The sequence below is a fragment of the Anomaloglossus baeobatrachus genome, chromosome 1 (genome assembly GCF_048569485.1).
Source record: "Anomaloglossus baeobatrachus isolate aAnoBae1 chromosome 1, aAnoBae1.hap1, whole genome shotgun sequence".
In the NCBI taxonomy this organism is placed as follows: domain Eukaryota; kingdom Metazoa; phylum Chordata; class Amphibia; order Anura; family Aromobatidae; genus Anomaloglossus; species Anomaloglossus baeobatrachus.
In genome coordinates this window covers 975,410,060-975,435,620 of record NC_134353.1, presented here as the reverse complement: position 1 = coordinate 975,435,620, position 25,561 = coordinate 975,410,060, and the positions used below count along the sequence as shown (strand labels likewise).

The following is a 25,561-nucleotide window of genomic DNA, read 5'->3' as shown; positions in this document are numbered from 1 at the left end:
ACGTGTGCCTGGTCCGGACCTGTGTGTGGTGACTGTAGACGTGTGCCTGGTCCGGACCTGTGTGTGGTGACTGTAGACGTGTGGCTGGTCCAGACCTGTGTGTGGGTGACTGTAGACGTGTGGCTGGTCCGGACCTGTCTGTGGGTGACTGTAGACGTGTGGCTGGTCCAGACCTGTGTGTGGTGACTGTAGACGTGTGCCTGGTCCGGACCTGTCGGTGGGTGACTGTAGACGTGTGCCTGGTCCGGACCAGTGTGTGGTGACTGTAGACGTGTGCCTGGTCTAGACCTGTGTGTGGTGACTGTAGACGTGTGCCCGGTCCGGACCTGTGTGTGGGTGACTGTAGACGTGTGCCCGGTCCGGACCTGTGTGTGGGTGACTGTAGACGTGTGCCCGGTCCGGACCTGTGTGTGGTCCGGACCTGTGTGTGGTGACTGTAGACGTGTGGCTGGTCTGGACCTGTGTGTGGTGATTGTAGACGTGTGGCTGGTCCGGACCTGTGTGTGGTGACTGTAGACGTGTGCCCGGTCCGGACCTGTGTGTGGTGACTGTAGACGTGTGCCCGGTCCGGACCTGTGTGTGGTGACTGTAGACGTGTGCCCGGTCCGGACCTGTGTGTGGTGACTGTAGACGTGCGCCCGGTCCGGACCTGTGTGTGGGTGACTGTAGATGTGCGCTCGGTCCGGACCTGTGTGTGGGTGACTGTAGACGTGTGTCTGGTCCAGACCTGTGTGTGGGTGATCTGTAGACGTGTGCCTGGTCCGGACCTGTGTGTGGGTGATCTGTAGACGTGTGCCTGGTCCGGACCTGTGTGTGGTGACTGTAGGACCTGTGTGTGGTGACTGTAGGACCTGTGTGTGGTGACTGTAGGACCTGTGTGTGGTGACTGTAGGACCTGTGTGTGGTGACTGTAGGACCTGTGTGTGGTGACTGTAGGACCTGTGTGTGGTGACTGTAGACGTGTGCCCGGTCCGGACCTGTGTGTGGTGACTGTAGGACCTGTGTGTGGTGCCTGTAGGACCTGTGTGTGGTGACTGTAGACGTGTGCCCGGTCCGGACCTGTGTGTGGTGACTGTAGACGTGTGCCCGGTCCGGACCTGTGTGTGGTGACTGTAGGACCTGTGTGTGGTGACTGTAGGACCTGTGTGTGGTGACTGTAGGACCTGTGTGTGGTGACTGTAGGACCTGTGTGTGGTGACTGTAGGACCTGTGTGTGGTGACTGTAGGACCTGTGTGTGGTGACTGTAGGACCTGTGTGTGGTGACTGTAGGACCTGTGTGTGGTGACTGTAGGACCTGTGTGTGGTGACTGTAGGACCTGTGTGTGGTGACTGTAGGACCTGTGTGTGGTGACTGTAGGACCTGTGTGTGGTGACTGTAGGACCTGTGTGTGGGTGACCTGGTGTGGTTATCTGTGGTTATCTATAAGAAACATTAGGCTTAAGATGCCTTCACTTAAGTGAAGACCCCGGTTTATTGCTCTGTACAATATTGCAGTGGTCATTAATCCTGTTGCTTTCCCTCTGGCATTATCGGCATCTTTCAAAATCCAAGATGTATTCCACAGATCTGTTAAAATATCATCTGGGTTATGGAACCGCTATTTCCTGACCTCCGCCTCCGGTCTTATTCCAGGGGTCTAAGAACGATGATGCTCGTTTTATTTGCCATTCATTGTAATACTTGGTTAAATGGCGGGGTAATGGTCCTGAGGAGAGGACTTGGGCACAAGAGTCTGATATCCATGCTGAGCGCCTGGTGAGCACTTTTCATGGTCTCCATCCATCCATAGAGACCAGGTCCTGAGGGTCCAGAGGCCCCTCTTAAATGAGGAGTACTGTCAGACAGAATTTTACAAACTTCGCTGACTGTCATGGCGGCGTCGGGATCTGTTCAGAACACAGATTCTTACACTCCGCCAGATAACTTCTCTGGTGTCTGTGATCAACGCAGGCAGACTCAGGCCACAACCAACAGAGTGGTAATTCATAGGCAGGCTAGCAAGCTAATCTCTGCAAGTCTGCTTGTTAGTCTCCTTTGATCACATGTTGTGAGGAAGCCAAACACATCTGCTCCCCTCCTAAATATGCTGGCTAGATCCACCTAAGCCAGTTCATTTAAGCTGGTCTGGTGAGGTGTTGTGATCCAGACTACCTGGTGGTTGTTATACTTGTTGATGAGTGCAGATATGGTGTTAACCTTTGTGTTGTTACCTTCCTGCTCTTGCTTTTCTCCACAGTCTCTCCATTGTCTATTCCGGTCTGTGTGTGCAGTGTTTTGGTTTTCTCTTTTGTCTGTCTTTATTGGTTTTCCATCTCACTCCTGCCCAGTCCTTCCCTGGTGGGAGGGGGCCATCAGACTACTACTGGTCAGAAGTAAAGCCAGGAATGCGACTCAGCCATCTCCACCATCAAGACTAACCCTTAGGTTAGGGATAGAATAGTGTCACGGGTGACAGAGAGTCATGTAGTTTCTGGCAATAGAACATCCCAGCATTTGGCTGTGCAAAATGCTCCCTGATTTTCTATTATTCCTGTTTTTAGTATTCATTGTAATAGGTAGCTTTCCTGCTGGATTTTCAGCTCTCCCCCTCTTAAATCCAACAGGAGCTCGCCTTCCACCCAGCTGCTGATCATCAGTATTCTCTTAATGCTTAAATACTCTCTTCTTTCCTGGACTGGTGCTATTATTCAGTTCATCCTAGCTCTGTTTGCAAGCAGGTGGCTTGCTCTCATCTGTAGTATCATTGCTGAACTCTTGCCTACGTGATCTGTGGATAAGTATTTCATGATTTTTCCCCTGTGTGTCCTCCTTGTGTCTTCTTTAGTGTTTAGTGGGGTTGACGAAGAGCTCATCCCTCCAGTTCCCTATTTAGGGTCCAGCACTAGGGATACCTAGGGGTCAAGTATCAGGTTCTGCACCTATGCGCCGAGCCGATCTACGGTGGTGAGGGACCCCAAGGACCAGCAGTAGGTTCCATCAGGGGTACCATCTCCCTCTTCCCTAGACGCAGAGGTCCCTCTTTCCCTTACCTTTCGCTGCTCACTTGGTACTTCCCCATACCTAGCTTAATACGTAGGGTCCCGTAGCGTGAGAGACCGCATAGGAGCACCAGTCCCCCGCTATCCTAACAGTCACTTTGTGACAGTGGATCCTTCTCCTGCTGCTCCACCAGCGCGCCTCCCCCTATTACTCCACCTGTGCTTTTCACCAGCAGTTCCCCACTGCCGCTCCACCCGTGCTTCTTCTGTTGAGCCTATCCCATGTCACTCCTCCCCCCTTCCTGTCCCTGCCACTCCTCGGTTCTCCTCTCCTGCTGCTCCGCCATCTCTACTCCGACACGCATCCTGTGCTCTTTCCTCTGTTGTTCCAACAGTGTTCCTCACCCTTCTACTTCTGCCCCTGCCGTCCAGCCAGTGCTCCTCATCGTTCTACTTCTCCCCCCTTCCACCCAGTCAGTGCTCCTCACCCTTCTACTTCTCCCCCCTTCCACCCAGCCAGTGCTCCTCACCCTTCTACTTCTCCCCCCTTCCACCCAGCCAGTGCTCCTCATCCTTCTACTTCTCCCCCCTTCCACCCAGTCAGTGCTCCTCACCCTTCTACTTCTCCCCCCTTCCACCCAGCCAGTGTTCCTCACCCTTCTACTTCTCCCCCCCTTCCACCCAGTCAGTGCTCCTCACCCTTCTACTTCTCCCCCCTTCCACCCAGCCAGTGCTCCTCACCCTTCTACTTCTCCCCTTGCCGCCCAGACAGTGTTCCTCACCCTTCTACTTCTCCCCCCTTCCACCCAGTCAGTGCTCCTCACCCTTCTACTTCTCCCCCCTTCCACCCAGTCAGTGCTCCTCACCCTTCTACTTCTCCCCCCTTCCACCCAGCCAGTGCTCCTCACCCTTCTACTTCTCCCCTCTTCCACCCAGCCAGTGCTCCTCACCCTTCTACTTCTCCCCTTGCCGCCCAGCCAGTGCTCCTCACCCTTCTACTTCTCCCCCCTTCCACCCAGCCAGTGCTCCTCATCCTTCTACTTCTCCCCCCTTCCACCCAGTCAGTGCTCCTCACCCTTCTACTTCTCCCCCCTTCCACCCAGCCAGTGCTCCTCACCCTTCTACTTCTCCCCTTGCCGCCCAGCCAGTGTTCCTCACCCTTCTACTTCTCCCCCCCTTCCACCCAGTCAGTGCTCCTCACCCTTCTACTTCTCCCCCCTTCCACCCAGCCAGTGCTCCTCACCCTTCTACTTCTCCCCTTGCCGCCCAGACAGTGTTCCTCACCCTTCTACTTCTCCCCCCTTCCACCCAGTCAGTGCTCCTCACCCTTCTACTTCTCCCCCCTTCCACCCAGCCAGTGCTCCTCACCCTTCTACTTCTCCCCTCTTCCACCCAGCCAGTGCTCCTCACCCTTCTACTTCTCCCCTTGCCGCCCAGCCAGTGCTCCTCACCCTTCTACTTCTCCCCTTGCCGCCCAGCCAGTGCTCCTCACCCTTCTACTTCTCCTCCTGCCGCCCAGCCAGTGCTCCTCACCCTTCTACTTCTCCCCCTGCCACCCAGCCAGTGCTCCTCACCCTTCTACTTCTCCCCCTGCCACCCAGCCAGTGCTCCTCACCCTTCTACTTCTCCCCCCTTCCACCCAGCCAGTGCTCCTCACCCTTCTACTTCTCCCCTCTTCCACCCAGCCAGTGCTCCTCACCCTTCTACTTCTCCCCTTGCCGCCCAGCCAGTGCTCCTCACCCTTCTACTTCTCCCCCCTTCCACCCAGCCAGTGCTCCTCATCCTTCTACTTCTCCCCCCTTCCACCCAGTCAGTGCTCCTCACCCTTCTACTTCTCCCCCCTTCCACCCAGCCAGTGCTCCTCACCCTTCTACTTCTCCCCTTGCCGCCCAGCCAGTGTTCCTCACCCTTCTACTTCTCCCCCCCTTCCACCCAGTCAGTGCTCCTCACCCTTCTACTTCTCCCCCCTTCCACCCAGCCAGTGCTCCTCACCCTTCTACTTCTCCCCTTGCCGCCCAGACAGTGTTCCTCACCCTTCTACTTCTCCCCCCTTCCACCCAGTCAGTGCTCCTCACCCTTCTACTTCTCCCCCCTTCCACCCAGCCAGTGCTCCTCACCCTTCTACTTCTCCCCTCTTCCACCCAGCCAGTGCTCCTCACCCTTCTACTTCTCCCCTTGCCGCCCAGCCAGTGCTCCTCACCCTTCTACTTCTCCCCTTGCCGCCCAGCCAGTGCTCCTCACCCTTCTACTTCTCCTCCTGCCGCCCAGCCAGTGCTCCTCACCCTTCTACTTCTCCCCCTGCCACCCAGCCAGTGCTCCTCACCCTTCTACTTCTCTCCTTGCTGCCCAGCCAGTGCTCCTCACCCTTCTACTTCTCCTCCTGCCGCCCAGCCAGTGCTCCTCACCCTTCTACTTCTCCCCCTGCCGCCCAGCCAGTGCTCCTCACCCTTCTACTTCTTCCCCTGCCGCCCAGCCAGTGCTCCTCACCCTTCTACTTCTCCCCCTGCTGTCCAGCCAGTGCTCCTCACCCTTCTACTTCTCCCCCTGCTGTCCAGCCAGTGCTCCTCACCCTTCTACTTCTCCCCTTGCTGCCCAGCCAGTGCTCCTCACCCTTCTACTTCTCCCCTTGCTGCCCAGCCAGTGCTCCTCACCCTTCTACTTCTCCCCCTGCCACCCAGCCAGTGCTCCTCACCCTTCTACTTCTCCCCCGGTGCCCAGCCAGTGCTCCTCACCCTTCTACTTCTCCCCCGGTGCCCAGCCAGTGCTCCTCACCCTTCTATTTCTCCCCCTGCCACCCAGCCAGTGCTCCTCCCAGTCACTCCCCCAAGCTAGTGTAACTGAATAACTGTAACCTGTGCTCCTCCCCCCCATCGCTCCTGTGCCTGCAGACCATCCCATGCTACTCCTCCCGCTGCTGCTGTACCTTCAGACCCTTCTGTGCTCCTCTCCATTTCACTCCTGTCCCTGTCGATCCTGTCCTTGCATACTCTCCCGTGATCCTCCCCCTCCAGCTTCTGTACCTCCAGAGTCTCCTGTATTCCACCCAGTGACGTGCCTGTACCTGCAGACCCTCCTTTGTTCCTGTCCTGCAGTTCCTGTACCTGCGGACAAATCCATACTCCTCCCCATCGCTCCTGTCCCTGCAGACCCTCCCATGCGCCTTCCTCTGACGCTCCTCTCCTTGTCGCTCCTCCCCCTGCTGACCCACTAGTGTTACTTCCCTATAGCGCCTCCTTGTAACTCTTCATCCCCCTGCCACTCCAGACCCTGCAGACCTTTTCGTGCTCCTCCTAATACCACTCCTTGGACCCCTTGGATGCTCCACCCCTTGCAGCTGCTGTCCCTGCAGACCCTCATGTGCTCCTCCTCTTACTGCTCTTGTTCCTGTAGACTCTCCCATGCTCCTCCTCTTACTGCTCCTGTTCCTGTAGACTCTCCCGTGTTCCTCCCCTTGCCGCCCCTATTCCTGTAGACTCTCTTGTGTTCCTCCTCTTACTGCTCTTGTTCCTGTAGACTCTCCCGTGCTCCTCCCCTTGCCGCCCGTTCCTGTAGACTCTCCCGTGCTCTTCCTCTTACTGCTCCTGTAGACTCTCCCGTGCTTCTCCTCTTACTGCTCCTGTTCCTGTAGACTCCTGTGCTCCTCCCCTTTCCGCTCAGGTTCCTGTAGACTCTCCCGTGCTCTTCCTCTTACTGCTCCTGTAGACTCTCCCGTGCTTCTCCTCTTACTGCTCCTGTTCTTGCAGACCCTCATGTGCTCCTCCCCTTTCCGCTCAGGTTCCTGTAGACTCTCCCGTGCGCCTCCTCTTACTGCTCCTGTTCCTGTAGACTCTCCCGTGCTCCTCCTCTTATTGCTCCTGTTCCTGTAGACTCTCCCGTGCTCCTCCTCTTACTGCTCCTGTAGACTGTCCTGTGCTCCTCCCCTTGCCGTCCGTTTCTGTACACTCTCCCGTGCTCCTCCTCTTACTGCTCCTGTTCCTGTAGTCTCTCCCGTGCTCCTCCTCTTACTGCTCCTGTTCCTGTAGACTCTCACGTGCTCCTCCCCTTGCTACCCCTTTTCCTGTAGACTCTCACGTGCTCCTCCCCTTGCTGCCTCTGTTCCTGTAGATTCTCCCGTGCTCCTCCTCTTACTGCTCCTGTTCCTGTAGACTCTCCCGTGCTCCTCCTCTTACTGCTCCTGTTCCTGTAGTCTCTCCCGTGCTCCTCCTCTTACTGCTCCTGTTCCTGTAGACTCTCACGTGCTCCTCCCCTTGCTGCCTCTGTTCCTGTAGACTCTCCCGTGCTCCTCATCTTACTGCTCCTGTTCCTGTAGTCTCTCCCGTGCTCCCCCTCTTACTGCTCCCGTTCCTGTAGTCTCTCCCATGCTTCTCCTGTTCCTGTAGATTCTCCCGTGCTGCTTCTCCTCCTGCTTCTGTTCTTGCTGACCCTCCCATGCTCCTCCCCCTGCCACTTCTATTCCTGCACACCCTCCAGGGCTCCTCCTCCTGCAGCACCTGTTCCTCCAGACCATCTTGTGCTCCTCCCTCTGCAGACTCCTTGCTCCTCCTGCCATTCAGACCGTTCTCCTCTCTGTAGCCCCACAGGTGTCCCTCACCTCAACACTCCTGCCATTCCTCTCCCTGCAAACTCTTCTGTGCTCCTACCCATGCAGGCCCACATGTGCTACTCCCTGTCACTCCTGTTTCTGCAGTCTCTCGTGCTCCTCCCTCTGCAGACTCTCCTGTACACCTCCCCCTGCAAGCCATCATGTGCTCCTCCCCCTGTTGCTCCTGTTTCTGCAGTCTCTTGTGCTTCTCCCTCTGCAGACTCTCCCGTACTCCTCCCCCTCCAGGCCATCATGTGCTCCTCCCCGTCGCTCCTGTTTCTGCAGTCTCTTATGCGCTTTCCTCTGCAGACCCTCCCGTGCTCCTCCCACTGCAGACCCTCCCATGCCCTTCCCCCTGCAGACTCTCCCGTCCTCCTCTCCCTGCCACTCCTGTTCCTGCAGACTCTTCCGTGCTCCCCTCCTTCCTACTGAACCAGTGTTCCTCTCTCCCTTAAGCCCCACAGGTACCCCTCACCCTGACACTCCTCCTGCCATGCCGCTCCCTGCAGACCCTTCTGTGCTCCTTCCACTGTAGTCCCTCATATGCTCCGTCCGCTTCTGCTCTTGTTTCTGCAAACTCTCCCATGCTCCTCCCCCTGCCACTCAGCCCGTACTCCTCTCCCTTAAGCCCCACAGGTGCCTCTCACCCTAACACTCCTCCTGCCATGCCTCTCCCTGCAGACCCTTCTGTGCTCCTCCCCCCTGCAGGCCCTCATGTGCTCCGCCCCCTGACACTCCTCCCCATGCAGTGCCTCCTACCGCACCAGTCCCGACCTCCTCACCTCATGTTAGTAATTAGCTTCTTGATGGAGTCTGACACGGTGCGGGAGTGCCCGGCTAGCACCGACCATTGCGGGGGGTCTTTGGGGTTGGCAGCCAGAGAGCGCGCCGTCTGAATGAGGCCGGATGAGCTTTCCAGCATTGTCTTCGCTGAGTTGACGATCGGCTCCATGGCAAGGAGACCCTGAAAGACGGGACTAGGGTGAGACAAAGAGAAAGTGTGGAGCTGATGATGCCACTGTCTACAGGTCCACATGCCCACCTCTGGGGATATCTGCGCCGGCACACTGGCAAACTCTGGATTAGAGGCGAAGGCGGTGAGGTTCTCCACAGCCTGGATCAGTGGAACAGTGGCCTCGCGGCACTTCACTCGATTCTCATCATTAAATGCTCCGTCCAGGGCCTGAAAAAGAACACACACCACTGATCTGCTCTGCGCCATCTGGCCTCTACCCCACCAAGGTCACAAAACATCACCAACACCACGTACCTTGATGGTCTTCACCAGGTTGGCTGTGCTATTAGCCACCTCCTTGGCCGACTGCACAAACTGCCTCTTGGCCACCGGGTTGGAAGTGTGAGTGGATGCCAGGCGGCAGGCGTTGCACAGGGCAGATGTGTGTTTGGCCACAATGGTGGCAGCTGACAGCACCTATGGGAGGAGAACATCAACGAGTGTGAGGGTACCATGGTGGGCACGGGGCACCCTCACCATCCGAGCTGCAAACCTGTGACTGTGTGCATGCCGGGTCTCCCAGGTTCTGACACGCCATCTGGATAGCCTGATTGGCACGAGCAAACTGAGTGGGATCCACCAGACCTTGCTGACCGGCGCGGCTGCTCGGGTCCGACACCCCAACGAGGTAGGCAGCCTGAGGGCGACAACAGACATGGACTAATAACCACGTAGCTGACCAAAGCCTCACTCACACCACATATCCCGACCATGTACCTGAGCAGCAGCCTCAGTTAGACCACACAGGGCCTTTGAGGCGATGCTGACAGATTCCCCAAACTCCGGAAGGTTGCTGGTTTTGGCGTGCTGAGATATTCCGGCCATCGATTCACCCAGAACCTGGGAAGAAAAACAGAAGTGTATCAGGCAAAGTGGAGGAAAGTCTGGGCAAATAATGCCTCCCACGGTGTACGGGACTGTGGATCCAAGAGAGACAATGGCTGTGGAACGTGGACCCACACAAAGCAATGATGCGGCACATGGACCCACGGGAAACTATGGCTGAGATACACAGACCCCGGGGAAGCTATGGCTGAGGTACATGGAACCCAGGAAAGCTATGGCTGAGACACATAGAACCCAGGGAAGCTATGGCTGAGACACATGGAACCCAGGGAAGCTATGGCTGAGACACATGGAACCGAGGGAAGCTATGGCTGAGATACATGGACCCTTGGGAGCTATGGCTGAGGTACATGGACCCTTGGGAGCTATGGCTGAGGTACGTCGACCATCATGATAAACAACCTTGGAGTTCTCCATGACGCTGTCCAGGCAGTGGAAGTAGGACTGGTCGTTGACGGGCTCGGTCGGATTCTGCAGCAGCTCTCGTACCGTCTGTAACAGATAATATTGTCAGTAGTCGGCTCCTCCCTGCACAGATATCCTCAGCAGTCGGGTCCTCCCTGCACTGATATCCTCAGTAGTCGGGTCCTCCCTGCACTGATATCTTCAGCATTCGAGTCCTCCCTGCACTGATATCCTCAGTAGTCGGCTCCTCCCTGCACTGATATCTTCAGCATTCGAGTCCTCCCTGCACTGATATCCTCAGTAGTCGGGTCCTCCCTGCACCGATATCCTCAGTAGTCGGGTCCTTCCTGCACCGATATCCTCAGTAGTCGGGTCCTCCCTGCACTGATATCCTCATTAGTCGGGTCCTCCCTGCACTGATATCCTCAGTAGTCGGGTCCTCCCTGCACTGATATCCTCAGTAGTCGGGTCCTCCCTGCACTGATATCCTCAGTAGTCGGGTCCTCCCTGCACTGATATCCTCAGTAGTCGGGTCCTCCCTGCACCGATATCCTCAGTAGTCGGGTCCTTCCTGCACCGATATCCTCAGTAGTCGGGTCCTCCCTGCACTGATATCCTCATTAGTCGGGTCCTCCCTGCACCGATATCCTCAGTAGTCGGGTCCTTCCTGCACCGATATCCTCAGTAGTCGGCTCCTCCCTGCACTCATTTCATCAGTAGTCGGGTCCTCCCTGCACTGATATCCTCAGTAGTCGGGTCCTCCCTGCACTGATATCTTCAGCATTCGGGTCCTCCCTGCACTGATATCCTCATTAGTCGGGTCCTCCCTGCACTGATATCCTCAGTAGTCGGGTCCTCCCTGCACTGATATCCTCAGTAGTCGGGTCCTCCCTGCACTGATATCCTCAGTAGTCGGGTCCTTCCTGCACTGATATCCTCAGTAGTCGGCTCCTCCCTGCACTGATATCCTCAGTAATCGGGTCCTCTCTGCACTGATATCCTCAGTAGTCGGGTCCTCCCTGCACTGATATCCTCAGTAGTCGGGTCCTCCCTGCACTGATATCCTCAGTAGTCGGGTCCTCCCTGTACTGATATCCTCAGTAGTCGGGTCCTCCCTGCACTGATATCCTCAGAAGTCGGGTCCTCCCTGCACGGATATCCTCAGTAGTCGGGTCCTCCCTGCACGGATATCCTCAGTAGTCGGGTCCTCCCTGCACGGATATCCTCAGTAGTCGGGTCCTCCCTGCACTGATATCCTCAGTAGTTGGGTCCTCCCTGTACTGATATCCTCAGTAGTCGGGTTCTCCCTGCACTGATATCCTCAGTAGTCGGGTCCTCCCTGCACTGATCTCCCCAGTAGTCGGGTCCTCCCTACACGGATATCCTCAGTACTTGGGTCCTCCCTGTACTGATATCCTCAGTAGTCGGCTCCTCCCTGCACTGATATCCTCAGAAGTTGGGTCCTCCCTGCACTGATATCATCAGTAGTCGGGTCCTCCCTGCACTGATATCCTCAGTAGTCGGTTCCTCTCTGCACTGATATCCTCAGTAGTCGGGTCCTCCCTGCACTGATATCCTCAGTAGTCGGGTCCTCCCTGCACAGATATCCACAGTAGTCGGGTCCTCCCTGCACTGATATCCTCAGTAGTCGGGTCCTCCCTGTACAGATATCCTCAGTAGTCGGGTCCTCCCTGCACAGATATCCACAGTAGTCGGGTCCTCCCTGCACAGATATCCACAGTAGTCGGGTCCTCCCTGCAGTGATATCCTCAGTAGTCGGCTCCTCCCTGCACTGATATCCTCAGTAGTCGGGTCCTCTCTGCACTGATATCCTCAGTAGTCGGGTCCTCCCTGCACTGATATCCTCAGTAGTCGGGTCCTCCCTGCACTGATATCCTCAGTAGTCAGGTCCTCCCTCCACAGATATCCACAGTAGTCGGGTCCTCCCTGCACTGATATCCTCAGTAGTTGGGTCCTCCCTGTACAGATATCCTCAGTAGTCGGGTCCTCCCTGCACAGATATCCACAGTAGTCGGGTCCTCCCTGCACAGATATCCACAGTAGTCGGGTCCTCCCTGCAGTGATATCCTCAGTAGTCGGCTCCTCCCTGCACTGATATCCTCAGTAGTCGGGTCCTCTCTGCACTGATATCATCAGTAGTCGGGTCCTCCCTGCACTGATATCCTCAGTAGTCGGCTCCTCCCTGCACTGATATCCTCAGTAGTCGGCTCCTCCCTGCACTGATATCCTCAGTAGTCGGGTCCTCTCTGCACTGATATCCTCAGTAGTCGGGTCCTCTCTGCACTGATATCCTCAGTAGTCGGCTCCTCCCTGCACTGATATCCTCAGTAGTCGGGTCCTCCCTGCACTGATATCCTCAGTAGTCGGGTCCTCCCTGCACTGATATCCTCAGTAGTCGGCTCCTCCCTGCACTGATATCCTCAGTAGTCGGGTCCTCCCTGCACAGATATCCTCAGTAGTCGGATCCTCCCTGCACTGATATCCTCATGAGTCGGCTCCTCCCTGCACAGATATCCTCAGCAGTCGGGTCCTCCCTGCACTGATATCCTCAGTAGTCGGCTCCTCCCTGCACTGATATCCTCAGTAGTCGGGTCCTCCCTGCACTGATATCCTCAGTAGTCGGGTCCTCCCTGCACTGATATCCTCAGTAGTCGGGTTCTCCCTGCACTGATATCCTCAGTAGTCGGGTCCTCCCTGCACTGATATCCTCAGTAGTCAGGTCCTCCCTGCACTGATATCCTCAGTAGTCGGCTCATCCCTGCACTGATATCCTCAGTAGTCGGGTCCTCCCTGCACTGATATCCTCAGTAGTCAGGTCCTCCCTGCACTGATATCCTCAGTAGTCAGGTCCTCCCTGCACTGATATCCTCAGTAGTCGGGTCCTCCCTGCACTGATATCCTCAGTAGTCGGGTCCTCTCTGCACTGATATCATCAGTAGTCGGGTCCTCCCTGCACTGATATCCTCAGTAGTCGGGTCCTCCCTGCACTGATATCCTCAGTAGTCGGGTCCTCCCTGCACTGATATCCTCAGTAGTCGGGTCCTCCCTGCACTGATATCCTCAGTAGTCGGGTCCTCCCTGCACTGATATCCTCAGTAGTCGGGTCCTCCCTGTACTGATATCCTCAGTAGTCGGGTCCTCCCTGTACTGATATCCTCAGTAGTCGGGTCCTCCCTGCACTGATATCCTCAGTAGTCGGGTCCTCCCTGCACTGATATCCTCAGTAGTCGGGTCCTCCCTGCACTGATATCCTCAGTAGTCGGGTCCTCCCTGCACTGATATCCTCAGTAGTCGGGTCCTCCCTGCACTGATATCCTCAGTAGTCGGCTCCTCCCTGCACTGATATCCTCAGTAGTCGGCTCCTCCCTGCACTGATATCCTCAGTAGTCGGCTCCTCCCTGCACTGATATCCTCAGTAGTCGGCTCCTCCCTGCACTGATATCCTCAGTAGTCGGGTCCTCCCTGCACTGATATCCTCAGTAGTCAGGTCCTCCCTGCACAGATATCCACAGTATTCGGGTCCTCCCTGCACTGATATCCTCAGTAGTCGGGTCCTCCCTGTACAGATATCCTCATTAGTCGGGTCCTCCCTGCACAGATATCCACAGTAGTCGGGTCCTCCCTGCACAGATATCCACAGTAGTCGGGTCCTCCCTGCAGTGATATCCTCAGTAGTCGGCTCCTCCCTGCACTGATATCCTCAGTAGTCGGGTCCTCTCTGCACTGATATCATCAGTAGTCGGGTCCTCCCTGCACTGATATCCTCAGTAGTCGGCTCCTCCCTGCACTGATATCCTCAGTAGTCGGCTCCTCCCTGCACTGATATCCTCAGTAGTCGGGTTCTCCCTGCACTGATATCCTCAGTAGTCGGGTCCTCCCTGCACTGATATCCTCAGTAGTCGGGTCCTCCCTGCACTGATATCCTCAGTAGTCGGGTCCTCCCTGCACTGATATCCTCAGTAGTCGGGTCCTTCCTGCACTGATATCCTCAGTAGTCGGGTCCTCTCTGCACTGATATCCTCAGTAGTCGGGTCCTCTCTGCACTGATATCCTCAGTAGTCGGCTCCTCCCTGCACTGATATCCTCAGTAGTCGGGTCCTCCCTGCACTGATATCCTCAGTAGTCGGGTTCTCCCTGCACTGATATCCTCAGTAGTCGGGTCCTCCCTGCACTGATATCCTCAGTAGTCGGGTCCTCCCTGCACTGATATCCTCAGTAGTCGGGTCCTCCCTGCACTGATATCCTCAGTAGTCGGGTCCTCCCTGCACTGATATCCTCAGTAGTCGGGTCCTCCCTGCACAGATATCCTCAGTAGTCGGGTCCTCCCTGCACTGATATCCTCAGTAGTCGGGTCCTCCCTGCACTGATATCCACAGTAGTCGGCTCCTCCCTGCACTGATATCCACAGTAGTCGGCTCCTCCCTGCACTGATATCCTCAGTAGTCGGCTCCTCCCTGCACTGATATCCTCAGTAGTCGGCTCCTCCCTGCACTGATATCCTCAGTAGTCGGGTCCTCCCTGCACTGATATCCTCAGTAGTCGGCTCCTCCCTGCACTGATATCCTCAGTAGTCGGCTCCTCCCTGCACTGATATCCTCAGTAGTCGGGTCCTCCCTGCACTGATATCCTCAGTAGTCGGGTCCTCCCTGCACTGATATCCTCAGTAGTCGGGTCCTCCCTGCACTGATATCCTCAGTAGTCGGGTTCTCCCTGCACTGATATCCTCAGTAGTCGGGTCCTCCCTGCACTGATATCCTCAGTAGTCGGGTCCTCCCTGCACTGATATCCTCAGTAGTCGGGTCCTCCCTGTACTGATATCCTCAGTAGTCGGGTCCTCCCTGTACTGATATCCCCAGTAGTCGGGTCCTCCCTGCACTGATATCCTCAGTAGTCGGGTCCTCCCTGCACTGATATCCTCAGTAGTCGGGTCCTCCCTGCACTGATATCCTCAGTAGTCGGGTCCTCCCTGCACTGATATCCTCAGTCGTCGGCTCCTCCCTGCACTGATATCCTCAGTAGTCGGGTCCTCCCTGCACTGATATTCTCAGTAGTCGGCTCCTCCCTGCACTGATATCCTCAGTAGTCGGGTCCTCCCTGCACTGATATCCTCAGTAGTCGGGTCCTCCCTGCACTGATATCCTCAGTAGTCGGGTTCTCCCTGCACTGATATCCTCAGTAGTCGGGTCCTCCCTGCACTGATATCCTCAGTAGTCGGGTCCTCCCTGCACTGATATCCTCAGTAGTCGGGTCCTCCCTGTACTGATATCCTCAGTAGTCGGGTCCTCCCTGTACTGATATCCTCAGTAGTCGGGTCCTCCCTGCACTGATATCCTCAGTAGTCGGGTCCTCCCTGCACTGATATCCTCAGTAGTCGGGTCCTCCCTGCACTGATATCCTCAGTAGTCGGGTCCTCCCTGCACTGATATCCTCAGTAGTCGGCTCCTCCCTGCACTGATATCCTCAGTAGTCGGCTCCTCCCTGAACTGATATCCTCAGTAGTCGGCTCCTCCCTGCACTGATATCCTCAGTAGTCGGGTCCTCCCTGCACTGATATCCTCAGTAGTTGGGTCCTCCCTGCACTGATATCCTCAGTAGTCGGGTCCTCCCTGCACTGATATCCTCAGTAGTCGGGTCCTCCCTGCACTGATATCCTCAGTAGTCGGGTCCTCCCTGCACTGATATCCTCAGTAGTCGGGTCCTCCCTGCACTGATATCCTCAGTAGTCGGCTCCTCCCTGCACTGATTTCCTCAGTAGTCGGCTCCTCCCTGCACTGATATGCTCAGTAGTCGGCTCCTCCCTGCACTGATTTCCTCAGTAGTCGGGTCCTCCCTGCACTGATGGCACTGTTACCTCCAGCTCCCGCAGAGCGTTGTCACACTCCTTCTGGCCCGGCGCCTGCTGTGTGCACACAGTGATCAGCTGATTGATGCTGTCAGTCACCGCCCTGAGGAAACAAACGTTACTGACAGGCGAAAAAACTACAAAGGCAAATATATCGGGCGGACGGCGTGGGAGATTCTCCTAGGCGGCACTACGCTATATACCACTATACCCCCCCACACTGAGGAGACACTGCACTATAAACCAGTATACCCCGCCCACACTGAGGAGACACTGCACTATATACCAGTATACCCCGCCCACACTGAGGAGGTACTGCACTATAAACCAGTATACCCCGCCCACACTGAGGAGGTACTGCACTATATACCACTATACCCCGCCCACACTGAGGAGGTACTACACTATATACCACTATACCCCGTCCACACTGAGGAGGTACTGCACTATATACCACTATACCCCGCCCACACTGAGGAGGTACTGCACTATATTCCACTATACCCCGCCCACACTGAGGAGGTACTGCACTATATACCACTATACCCCGCCCACACTGAGGAGGTACTGCACTATAAACCAGTATACCCCGCCCACACTGAGGAGACACTGCACTATAAACCAGTATACCCCGCCCACACTGAGGAGGTACTGCACTATATACCACTATACCCCGCCCACACTGAGGAGGTACTGCACTATATACCAGTATACCCCCCCCACACTGAGGAGGTACTGCACTATATACCATTATACCCCGCCCACACTGAGGAGACACTACGCTATATACAATTATACCCCGCCCACACTGAGGAGGTACTGCACTATATACCACTATACCCCGCCCACACTGAGGAGGTACTGCACTATATACCACTATACCCCGCCCACACTGAGGAGACACTGCACTATATTCCACTATACCCCGCCCACACTGAGGAGACACTACACTATATACAATTATACCCCGCCCACACTGAGGAGGTACTGCACTATATACCACTATACCCCGCCCACACTGAGGAGGTACTGCACTATATACCACTATACCCCCCCCACACTGAGGAGACACTGCACTATATACCACTATACCCCCCCCACACTAAGGAGACACTACACTATATACCACTATACCCCGTCCACACTGAGGAGGTACTGCACTATATACCACTATACCCCACCCACACTGAGGAGACACTGCACTATATACCACTATACCCCGTCCACACTGAGGAGACACTACACTATATACCACTATACCCCGTCCACACTGAGGAGACACTACACTATATACCACTATACCCCGCCCACACTGAGGAGGTACTGCACTATATACCAGTATACCCCGCCCACACTGAGGAGGTACTGCACTATATACCATTATACCCCGCCCACACTGAGGAGACACTACACTATATACCACAATACCCCGCCCACACTGAGGAGGTACTGCACTATATTCCACTATACCCCGCCCACACTGAGGAGACACTACACTATATACAATTATACCCCGCCCACACTGAGGAGGTACTGCACTATATACCACTATACCCCGCCCACACTGAGGAGGTACTGCACTATATACCACTATACCCCGCCCACACTGAGGAGGTACTGCACTATATACCACTATACCCCGCCCACACTGAGGAGACACTGCACTATATACCACTATACCCCCCCACACTGAGGAGGTACTGCACTATATACCAGTATACCCCGCCCACACTGAGGAGACACTGCACTATATACCACTATACCCCCCCACACTGAGGAGACACTGCACTATATACCAGTATACCCCGCCCACACCGAGTTGACACTGCACTATATACCACTATACCCCGTCCACACTGAGGAGACACTGCACTATATACAATTATACCCCGCCACACTGAGGAGACACTGCACTATATACCAGTATACCCCGCCCACACTGAGGAGAAACTGCACTATATACCAGTATACCCCGCCCACACTGAGGAGACACTACACTATATACCACTATACCCCGCCCACACTGAGGAGGTACTGCACTATATACCACTATACCCCGCCCACACTGAGGAGGTACTGCACTATATACCATTATACCCCGCCCACACTGAGGAGACACTGCACTATATACCACTATACCCCGCCCACACTGAGGAGGTACTGCACTATATACCAGTATACCCCGCCCACACTGAGGAGACACTGCACTATATACCACTATACCCCGCCCACACTGAGGAGACACTACACTATATACCACTATAGCCCCCCACACTGAGGAGACACTGCACTATATACCACTATACCACGCCCACACTGAGGAGGTACTGCACTATATACCACTATACCACGCCCACACTGAGGAGGTACTGCACTATATACCACTATACCACGCCCACACTGAGGAGGTACTGCACTATATACCACTATACCCCGCCCACACTGAGGAGACACTGCACTATATACCACTATACCCCGCCCACACTGAGGAGACACTACACTATATACAATTATACCCCGCCCACACTGAGGAGATACTGCACTATATACCACTATACCCCGCCCACACTGAGGAGACACTGCACTATATACCAGTATACCCCGCCCACACTGAGGAGACACTACACTATATACAATTATACCCCGCCCACACTGAGGAGGTACTGCACTATATACCACTATACCCCGCCCACACTGAGGAGGTACTGCACTATATACCACTATACCCCGCCCACACTGAGGAGGTACTGCACTATATACCACTATACCCCGCCCACACTGAGAAGGTACTGCACTATATACCAGTATACCCCGCCCACACTGATGAGGTACTGCACTATATACCAGTATACCCCGCCCACACTGAGGAGACACTACACTATATACCAGTATACCCCGCCCACACTGAGGAGACACTACACTATAAACCACTATACCCCGCCCACACCGAGTTGACACTGCACTATATACCACTATACCCCCCCACACTGAGGAGACACTGCACTATATACCAGTATACCCCGCCCACACCGAGTTGACACTGCACTATATACCACTATACCCCGTCCACACTGAGGAGACACTGCACTATATACAATTATACCCCGCCACACTGAGGAGACACTGCACTATATACCAGTATACCCCGCCCACACTGAGGAGAAACTGCACTATATACCAGTATACCCCGCCCACACTGAGGAGACACTACACTATATACCACTATACCCCGCCCACACTGAGGAGGTACTGCACTATATACCACTATACCCCGCCCACACTGAGGAGGTACTGCACTATATACCATTATACCCCGCCCACACTGAGGAGACACTGCACTATATACCACTATACCCCGCCCACACTGAGGAGACACTACACTATATACCACTATAGCCCCCCACACTGAGGAGACACTGCACTATATACCACTATACCACGCCCACACTGAGGAGGTACTGCACTATATACCACTATACCACGCCCACACTGAGGAGGTACTGCACTATATACCACTATACCACGCCCACACTGAGGAGGTACTGCACTATATACCACTATACCCCGCCCACACTGAGGAGACACTGCACTATATACCACTATACCCCGCCCACACTGAGGAGACACTACACTATATACAATTATACCCCGCCCACACTGAGGAGATACTGCACTATATACCACTATACCCCGCCCACACTGAGGAGACACTGCACTATATACCAGTATACCCCGCCCACACTGAGGAGACACTACACTATATACAATTATACCCCGCCCACACTGAGGAGGTACTGCACTATATACCACTATACCCCGCCCACACTGAGGAGGTACTGCACTATATACCACTATACCCCGCCCACACTGAGGAGGTACTGCACTATATACCACTATACCCCGCCCACACTGAGAAGGTACTGCACTATATACCAGTATACCCCGCCCACACTGATGAGGTACTGCACTATATACCAGTATACCCCGCCCACACTGAGGAGACACTACACTATATACCAGTATACCCCGCCCACACTGAGGAGACACTACACTATATACCACTATACCCCGCCCACACTGAGGAGGTACTGCACTATATACCACTATACCCCGCCCACACTGAGGAGGTACTGCACTATATACCACTATACCCTGCCCACACTGAGGAGGTACTACACTATATACCACTATACCCCGCCCACACTGAGGAGGTACTGCACTATATACCACTATACCCCGCCCACACTGAGGAGGTACTGCACTATATACCACTATACCCTGCCCACACTGAGGAGGTACTACACTATATACCACTATACCCCGCCCACACTGAGGAGACACTACACTATATACAATTATACCCCGCCCACACTGAGGAGGTACTGCACTATATACCACTATACCCCGCCCACACTGAGGAGGTACTGCACTATATACCACTATACCCCGCCTACACTGAGAAGGTACTGCACTATATACCAGTATACCCCGCCCACACTGAGGAGGTACTGCACTATATACCAGTATACCCCGCCCACACTGAGGAGACACTGCACTATATACCACTATACCCCGCCCACACTGAGGAGGTACTGCACTATATACAATTATACCCCGCCCACACTGAGGAGACACTACACTATATACCACTATACCCCGCCCACACTGAGGAGGTACTGCACTATATACCACTATACCCCGCCCACACTGAGGAGGTACTGCACTATATACCACTATACCCCGCCCACACTGAGGAGGTACTGCACTATATACCACTATACCCCGTCCACACTGAGGAGACACTACACTATATACAATTATACCCCGCCCACTCTGAGGAGACACTACACTATATACCACTATACCCCGCCCACACTGAGGAGACACTGCACTATATACCAGTATACCCCGCCCACACTGAGGTGACACTGCACTATATACCAGTATACCCCGCCCACACTGAGGAGACACTGCACTATAAACCAGTATACCCCGCCCACACTGAGGAGGTACTGCACTATATACCACTATACCCCGCCCACACTGAGGAGGTACTGCACTATATACCAGTATACCCCCCCCACACTGAGGAGGCACTGCACTATATTCCACTATACCCCGCCCACACTGAGGAGACACTACACTATATACAATTATACCCCGCCCACACTGAGGAGGTACTGCACTATATACCACTATACCCCGCCCACACTGAGGAGGTACTGCACTATATACCACTATACCCCGCCCACACTGAGGAGACACTGCACTATATACCACTATACCCCCCCACACTGAGGAGGTACTGCACTATATACCAGTATACCCCGCCCACACTGAGGAGACACTGCACTATATACCAGTATACCACCCCACACTGAGGAGGTACTGCACTATATACCACTATACCCCCCCACACTGAGGAGACACTGCACTATATACCAGTATACCCCGCCCACACCGAGTTGACACTGCACTATATACCATTATACCCCGCCCACACTGAGGAGACACTGCACTATATACCAGTATACCCCGCCCACACTGAGGAGAAACTGCACTATATACCAGTATACCCCGCCCACACAGAGGAGACACTCCACTATATACCAGTATACCCCGCCCACACTGAGGAGACACTACACTATATACCACTATACCCCGCCCACACTGAGGAGGTACTGCACTATATACCACTATACCCCGCCCACACTGAGGAGGTACTGCACTATATACCATTATACCCCGCCCACACTGAGGAGACACTGCACTATATACCACTATACCCCGCCCACACTGAGGAGACACTGCACTATATACCACTATACCCCGCCCACACTGAGGAGACACTACACTATATACCACTATAGCCCCCCACACTGAGGAGACACTGCACTATATACCACTATACCACGCCCACACTGAGGAGGTACTGCACTATATACCACTATACCACGCCCACACTGAGGAGGTACTGCACTATATACCACTATACCACGCCCACACTGAGGAGGTACTGCACTATATACCACTATACCCCGCCCACACTGAGGAGACACTGCACTATATACCACTATACCCCGCCCACACTGAGGAGACACTACACTATATACAATTATACCCCGCCCACACTGAGGAGATACTGCACTATATACCACTATACCCCGCCCACACTGAGGAGACACTGCACTATATACCAGTATACCCCGCCCACACTGAGGAGGTACTGCACTATATACCACTATACCCCGCCCACACTGAGGAGGTACTGCACTATATACCACTATACCCCGTCCACACTGAGGAGGTACTGCACTATATACAATTATACCCCGCCCACACTGAGGAGGTACTGAACTATATACCACTATACCCCGCCCACACTGAGGAGGTACTGCACTATATACCACTATACCCCGCCCACACTGAGGAGGTACTGCACTATATACCACTATACCCCGCCCACACTGAGAAGGTACTGCACTATATACCAGTATACCCCGCCCACACTGAGGAGGTACTGCACTATATACCAGTATACCCCGCCCACACTGAGGAGACACTACACTATATACCAGTATACCCCGCCCACACTGAGGAGGTACTACACTATATACCACTATACCCCGCCCACACTGAGGAGACACTACACTATATACCACTATACCCCGCCCACACTGAGGAGGTACTGCACTATATACCACTATACCCCGCCCACACTGAGGAGGTACTGCACTATATACCACTATACCCTGCCCACACTGAGGAGGTACTACACTATATACCACTATACCCCGCCCACACTGAGGAGGTACTGCACTATATACCACTATACCCCGCCCACACTGAGGAGGTACTGCACTATATACCACTATACCCTGCCCACACTGAGGAGGTACTACACTATATACCACTATACCCCGCCCTCACTGAGGAGACACTACACTATATACAATTATACCCCGCCCACACTGAGGAGGTACTGCACTATATACCACTATACCCCGCCCACACTGAGGAGGTACTGCACTATATACCACTATACCCCGCCTACACTGAGAAGGTACTGCACTATATACCAGTATACCCCGCCCACACTGAGGAGGTACTGCACTATATACCAGTATACCCCGCCCACACTGAGGAGACACTACACTATATACCACTATACCCCGCCCACACTGAGGAGACACTGCACTATATACCAGTATACCCCGCCCACACTGAGGTGACACTGCACTATATACCAGTATACCCCGCCCACACTGAGGAGACACTGCACTATATACCACTATACCCCGCCCACACTGAGGAGACACTGCACTATATACCACTATACCCCGCCCACACTGAGGAGGTACTGCACTATATACCACTATACCCTGCCCATACTGAGGAGACACTACACTATATACAATTATACCCCGCCCACACCGAGGAGACACTACACTATATACTACTATACCCCGCCCACACTGAGGAGGTACTGCACTATATACCACTATACCCCGCCCACACTGAGGAGGTACTGCACTATATACCACTATACCCCGCCCACACTGAGGAGACACTGCACTATATACCACTATACCCCGTCCACACTGAGGAGACACTACACTATATACAATTATACCCCGCCCACACTGAGGAGACACTACACTATATACAATTATACCCCGCCCACACTGAGGAGACACTACACTATATACCACTATACCCCGCCCACACTGAGGAGGTACTGCACTATATACCACTATACCCCGCCCACACTGAGGAGGTACTGCACTATATACCACTATACCCCACCCACACTGAGGAGACACTGCACTATATACCACTATACCCCGCCCACACTGAGGAGGTACTGCACTGTGAGGTAAATCCGGAGATATGACGATAAATCATGATATTCAAGTTATGTCAGGAAGCCCTCTCCTGGTGTCACCCCCCCTTTCCTTCACACAACTTGTTTAGCAACCCATCCCATGGCCATCTCCTGTGATATGGAAATTAGGTGATGTGGGAACAAAGGACACAGGATGACTCCCTGCCGTCACCCTGTAACAAGAGTTGTATCTCATTATAAGGCTCTGGAACTAGCCAGACAGAACGACTCCAGTAAAAAATGGTTCATATCTCGCAAGCCATATTTCCGATAAATACGGCAACCATAAAAATGGTGTTTTCGCATGCGGACGATGCTGGCACACCTTTTTTATGGGAGCGGGAGCTTGGGAAATACCCCAGGCGTGATATCAGCCAATGTGGAACTAGTAGACAAGTCATGAAACCTCTCATTCTGTAGCTAAATTCATAACTGTCACAATGAGAGCATTGGCGTCCGCCTACGACGCTCCCAGGCCAAGTTATGGCCATATTCCATGTTGTGGATTTTGTCCATAACTCCAGCCAGGGGTGGAGCAGTGCTCCCTCTGAGGTCACGAAGGTAGGAGGGGACCTGGATTTGCCCAGGTTGATAACCCTACTTCGGCCATTTTCCAGTGTTCTTTTCGCTGGGGGCACGTGTAGGAAACATCTGTGGGAAGGATCCTAGAAACCTGGTCTACAGCGCCCCCCTGTGGCCAGACGCAACAAGGTAACTGCTGGAACTGTGTATGCCTGTTTGTAACCCATGCTTTATCTGTAACTGTACTCTGACATATGTATATTCTGTAGATTCCCTATTGTATATATTGTAGTTTCTAGTGTGCTTTAGGCTGATTAAATTATATAATTAATCTTGGGTTGTTCTGTTATCTCGATCTTGAATCCCACGTCTGTGTGTTCGGCTAATAGTTACCGTAAATCGGTTGGTGGCAGCGAATTGTGCCAAGGATTATTGTGGGGAGGCCAGTGAGATTCGGGGAGATTTTATATATTCCGCCCGCGGAGGTCGGGGGAATATATACCTTACTCTCACCGGGGACCCTTCAATAATCGGCATAAGTAGTATAGCGGCCTCCTTGCTTATTGTCGGGCAATTCCATAATTGGCCTGACTATAAGAGGGGCGCTAGAGAGCGCGTCACGTGCTCTGTCTGTCGGTCGGGAGGTATAAAGGAGGGGTGACCCCCACTTGTTACCCCCCGATTGTGACGTACTGGTAGCCAGCGCGGGGGATTTCTGAGTGACCCCCCCGGTGGTTTGTGACATATTGGTGGCATAGCGGTGGGATCGAGATAATAGTGTGTGTGAGTGTGAGACCCATACTCCCAGACACTAAAGACTGCCTGCAGCAGCTGTGGCTGCTGGGGTCTTCAGACTAGCTCAACACTAGAGTGTCAGAGTGCAGATACTGTAAGGTGTGTGGAGGCATCAGGTGTCAGTTCTGTGTCAGTGACCAAAAGTCTGCAAGAATGGCTGATGGCACCAGGAGCAGAGCTATGCAACTGGCCAATGCTAAGGCAGGAGCCGAAGAGAGGGAGGACGGTGCTGTGGACAGTAATGAGGAGGTTGCCCACGAGTCCTCCAGGAGCTCGACGCCAGAAAACAGCTCTGCAGAGGACATTGCACAACCTAGCAATTATGGACAAGATGAGGAGCAGCTCACCCAAGGGTCCTCAACGAGCCAGATGCCAGCCCTCCGCTCTGCAATGGACAGTGAAGCACCAGGCTCCGCAGCGGGCCGCAGATCACCACGTGCCATTCCACCGAGCCTGGGAGGCTCGGATAGCCTTCTTCAAATGGCTATGGCCCTTCTCCAGGCTGGAGACCAGAAGGGCTACAAGGAACTCCTGGCAGAGCGCAGGGCAGAGCGGCAGGCAGCGCGTGATGCTGAGGCTGCGGAGCGGCAAGCAGCGCGTGAAGAGCGCCAGGCAGAGCGTGAGGCTGCGGAGCGACAGGCAGACCGTGACTACCAGCTGCATCTAGC

General features: G+C 54.2%; 1 protein-coding gene across 1 annotated transcript in view; it reads right to left on the bottom strand.

The window, feature by feature from the left end:
• TLN1 (talin 1) overlaps positions 1–25,561 on the bottom strand; it is a 245,387-nt gene that overhangs the window by 16,647 nt on the left and 203,179 nt on the right. The window contains exons 31-37 of the mRNA XM_075330534.1: positions 15,701–15,794; positions 9,826–9,915; positions 9,295–9,417; positions 9,071–9,214; positions 8,833–8,994; positions 8,605–8,745; positions 8,345–8,526 (exon numbers count right to left, since the gene is read on the bottom strand). Coding sequence (XP_075186649.1) covers positions 8,345–8,526; positions 8,605–8,745; positions 8,833–8,994; positions 9,071–9,214; positions 9,295–9,417; positions 9,826–9,915; positions 15,701–15,794 — 936 coding nt within the window. The remainder of the gene's footprint in view (positions 1–8,344; positions 8,527–8,604; positions 8,746–8,832; positions 8,995–9,070; positions 9,215–9,294; positions 9,418–9,825; positions 9,916–15,700; positions 15,795–25,561) is intronic.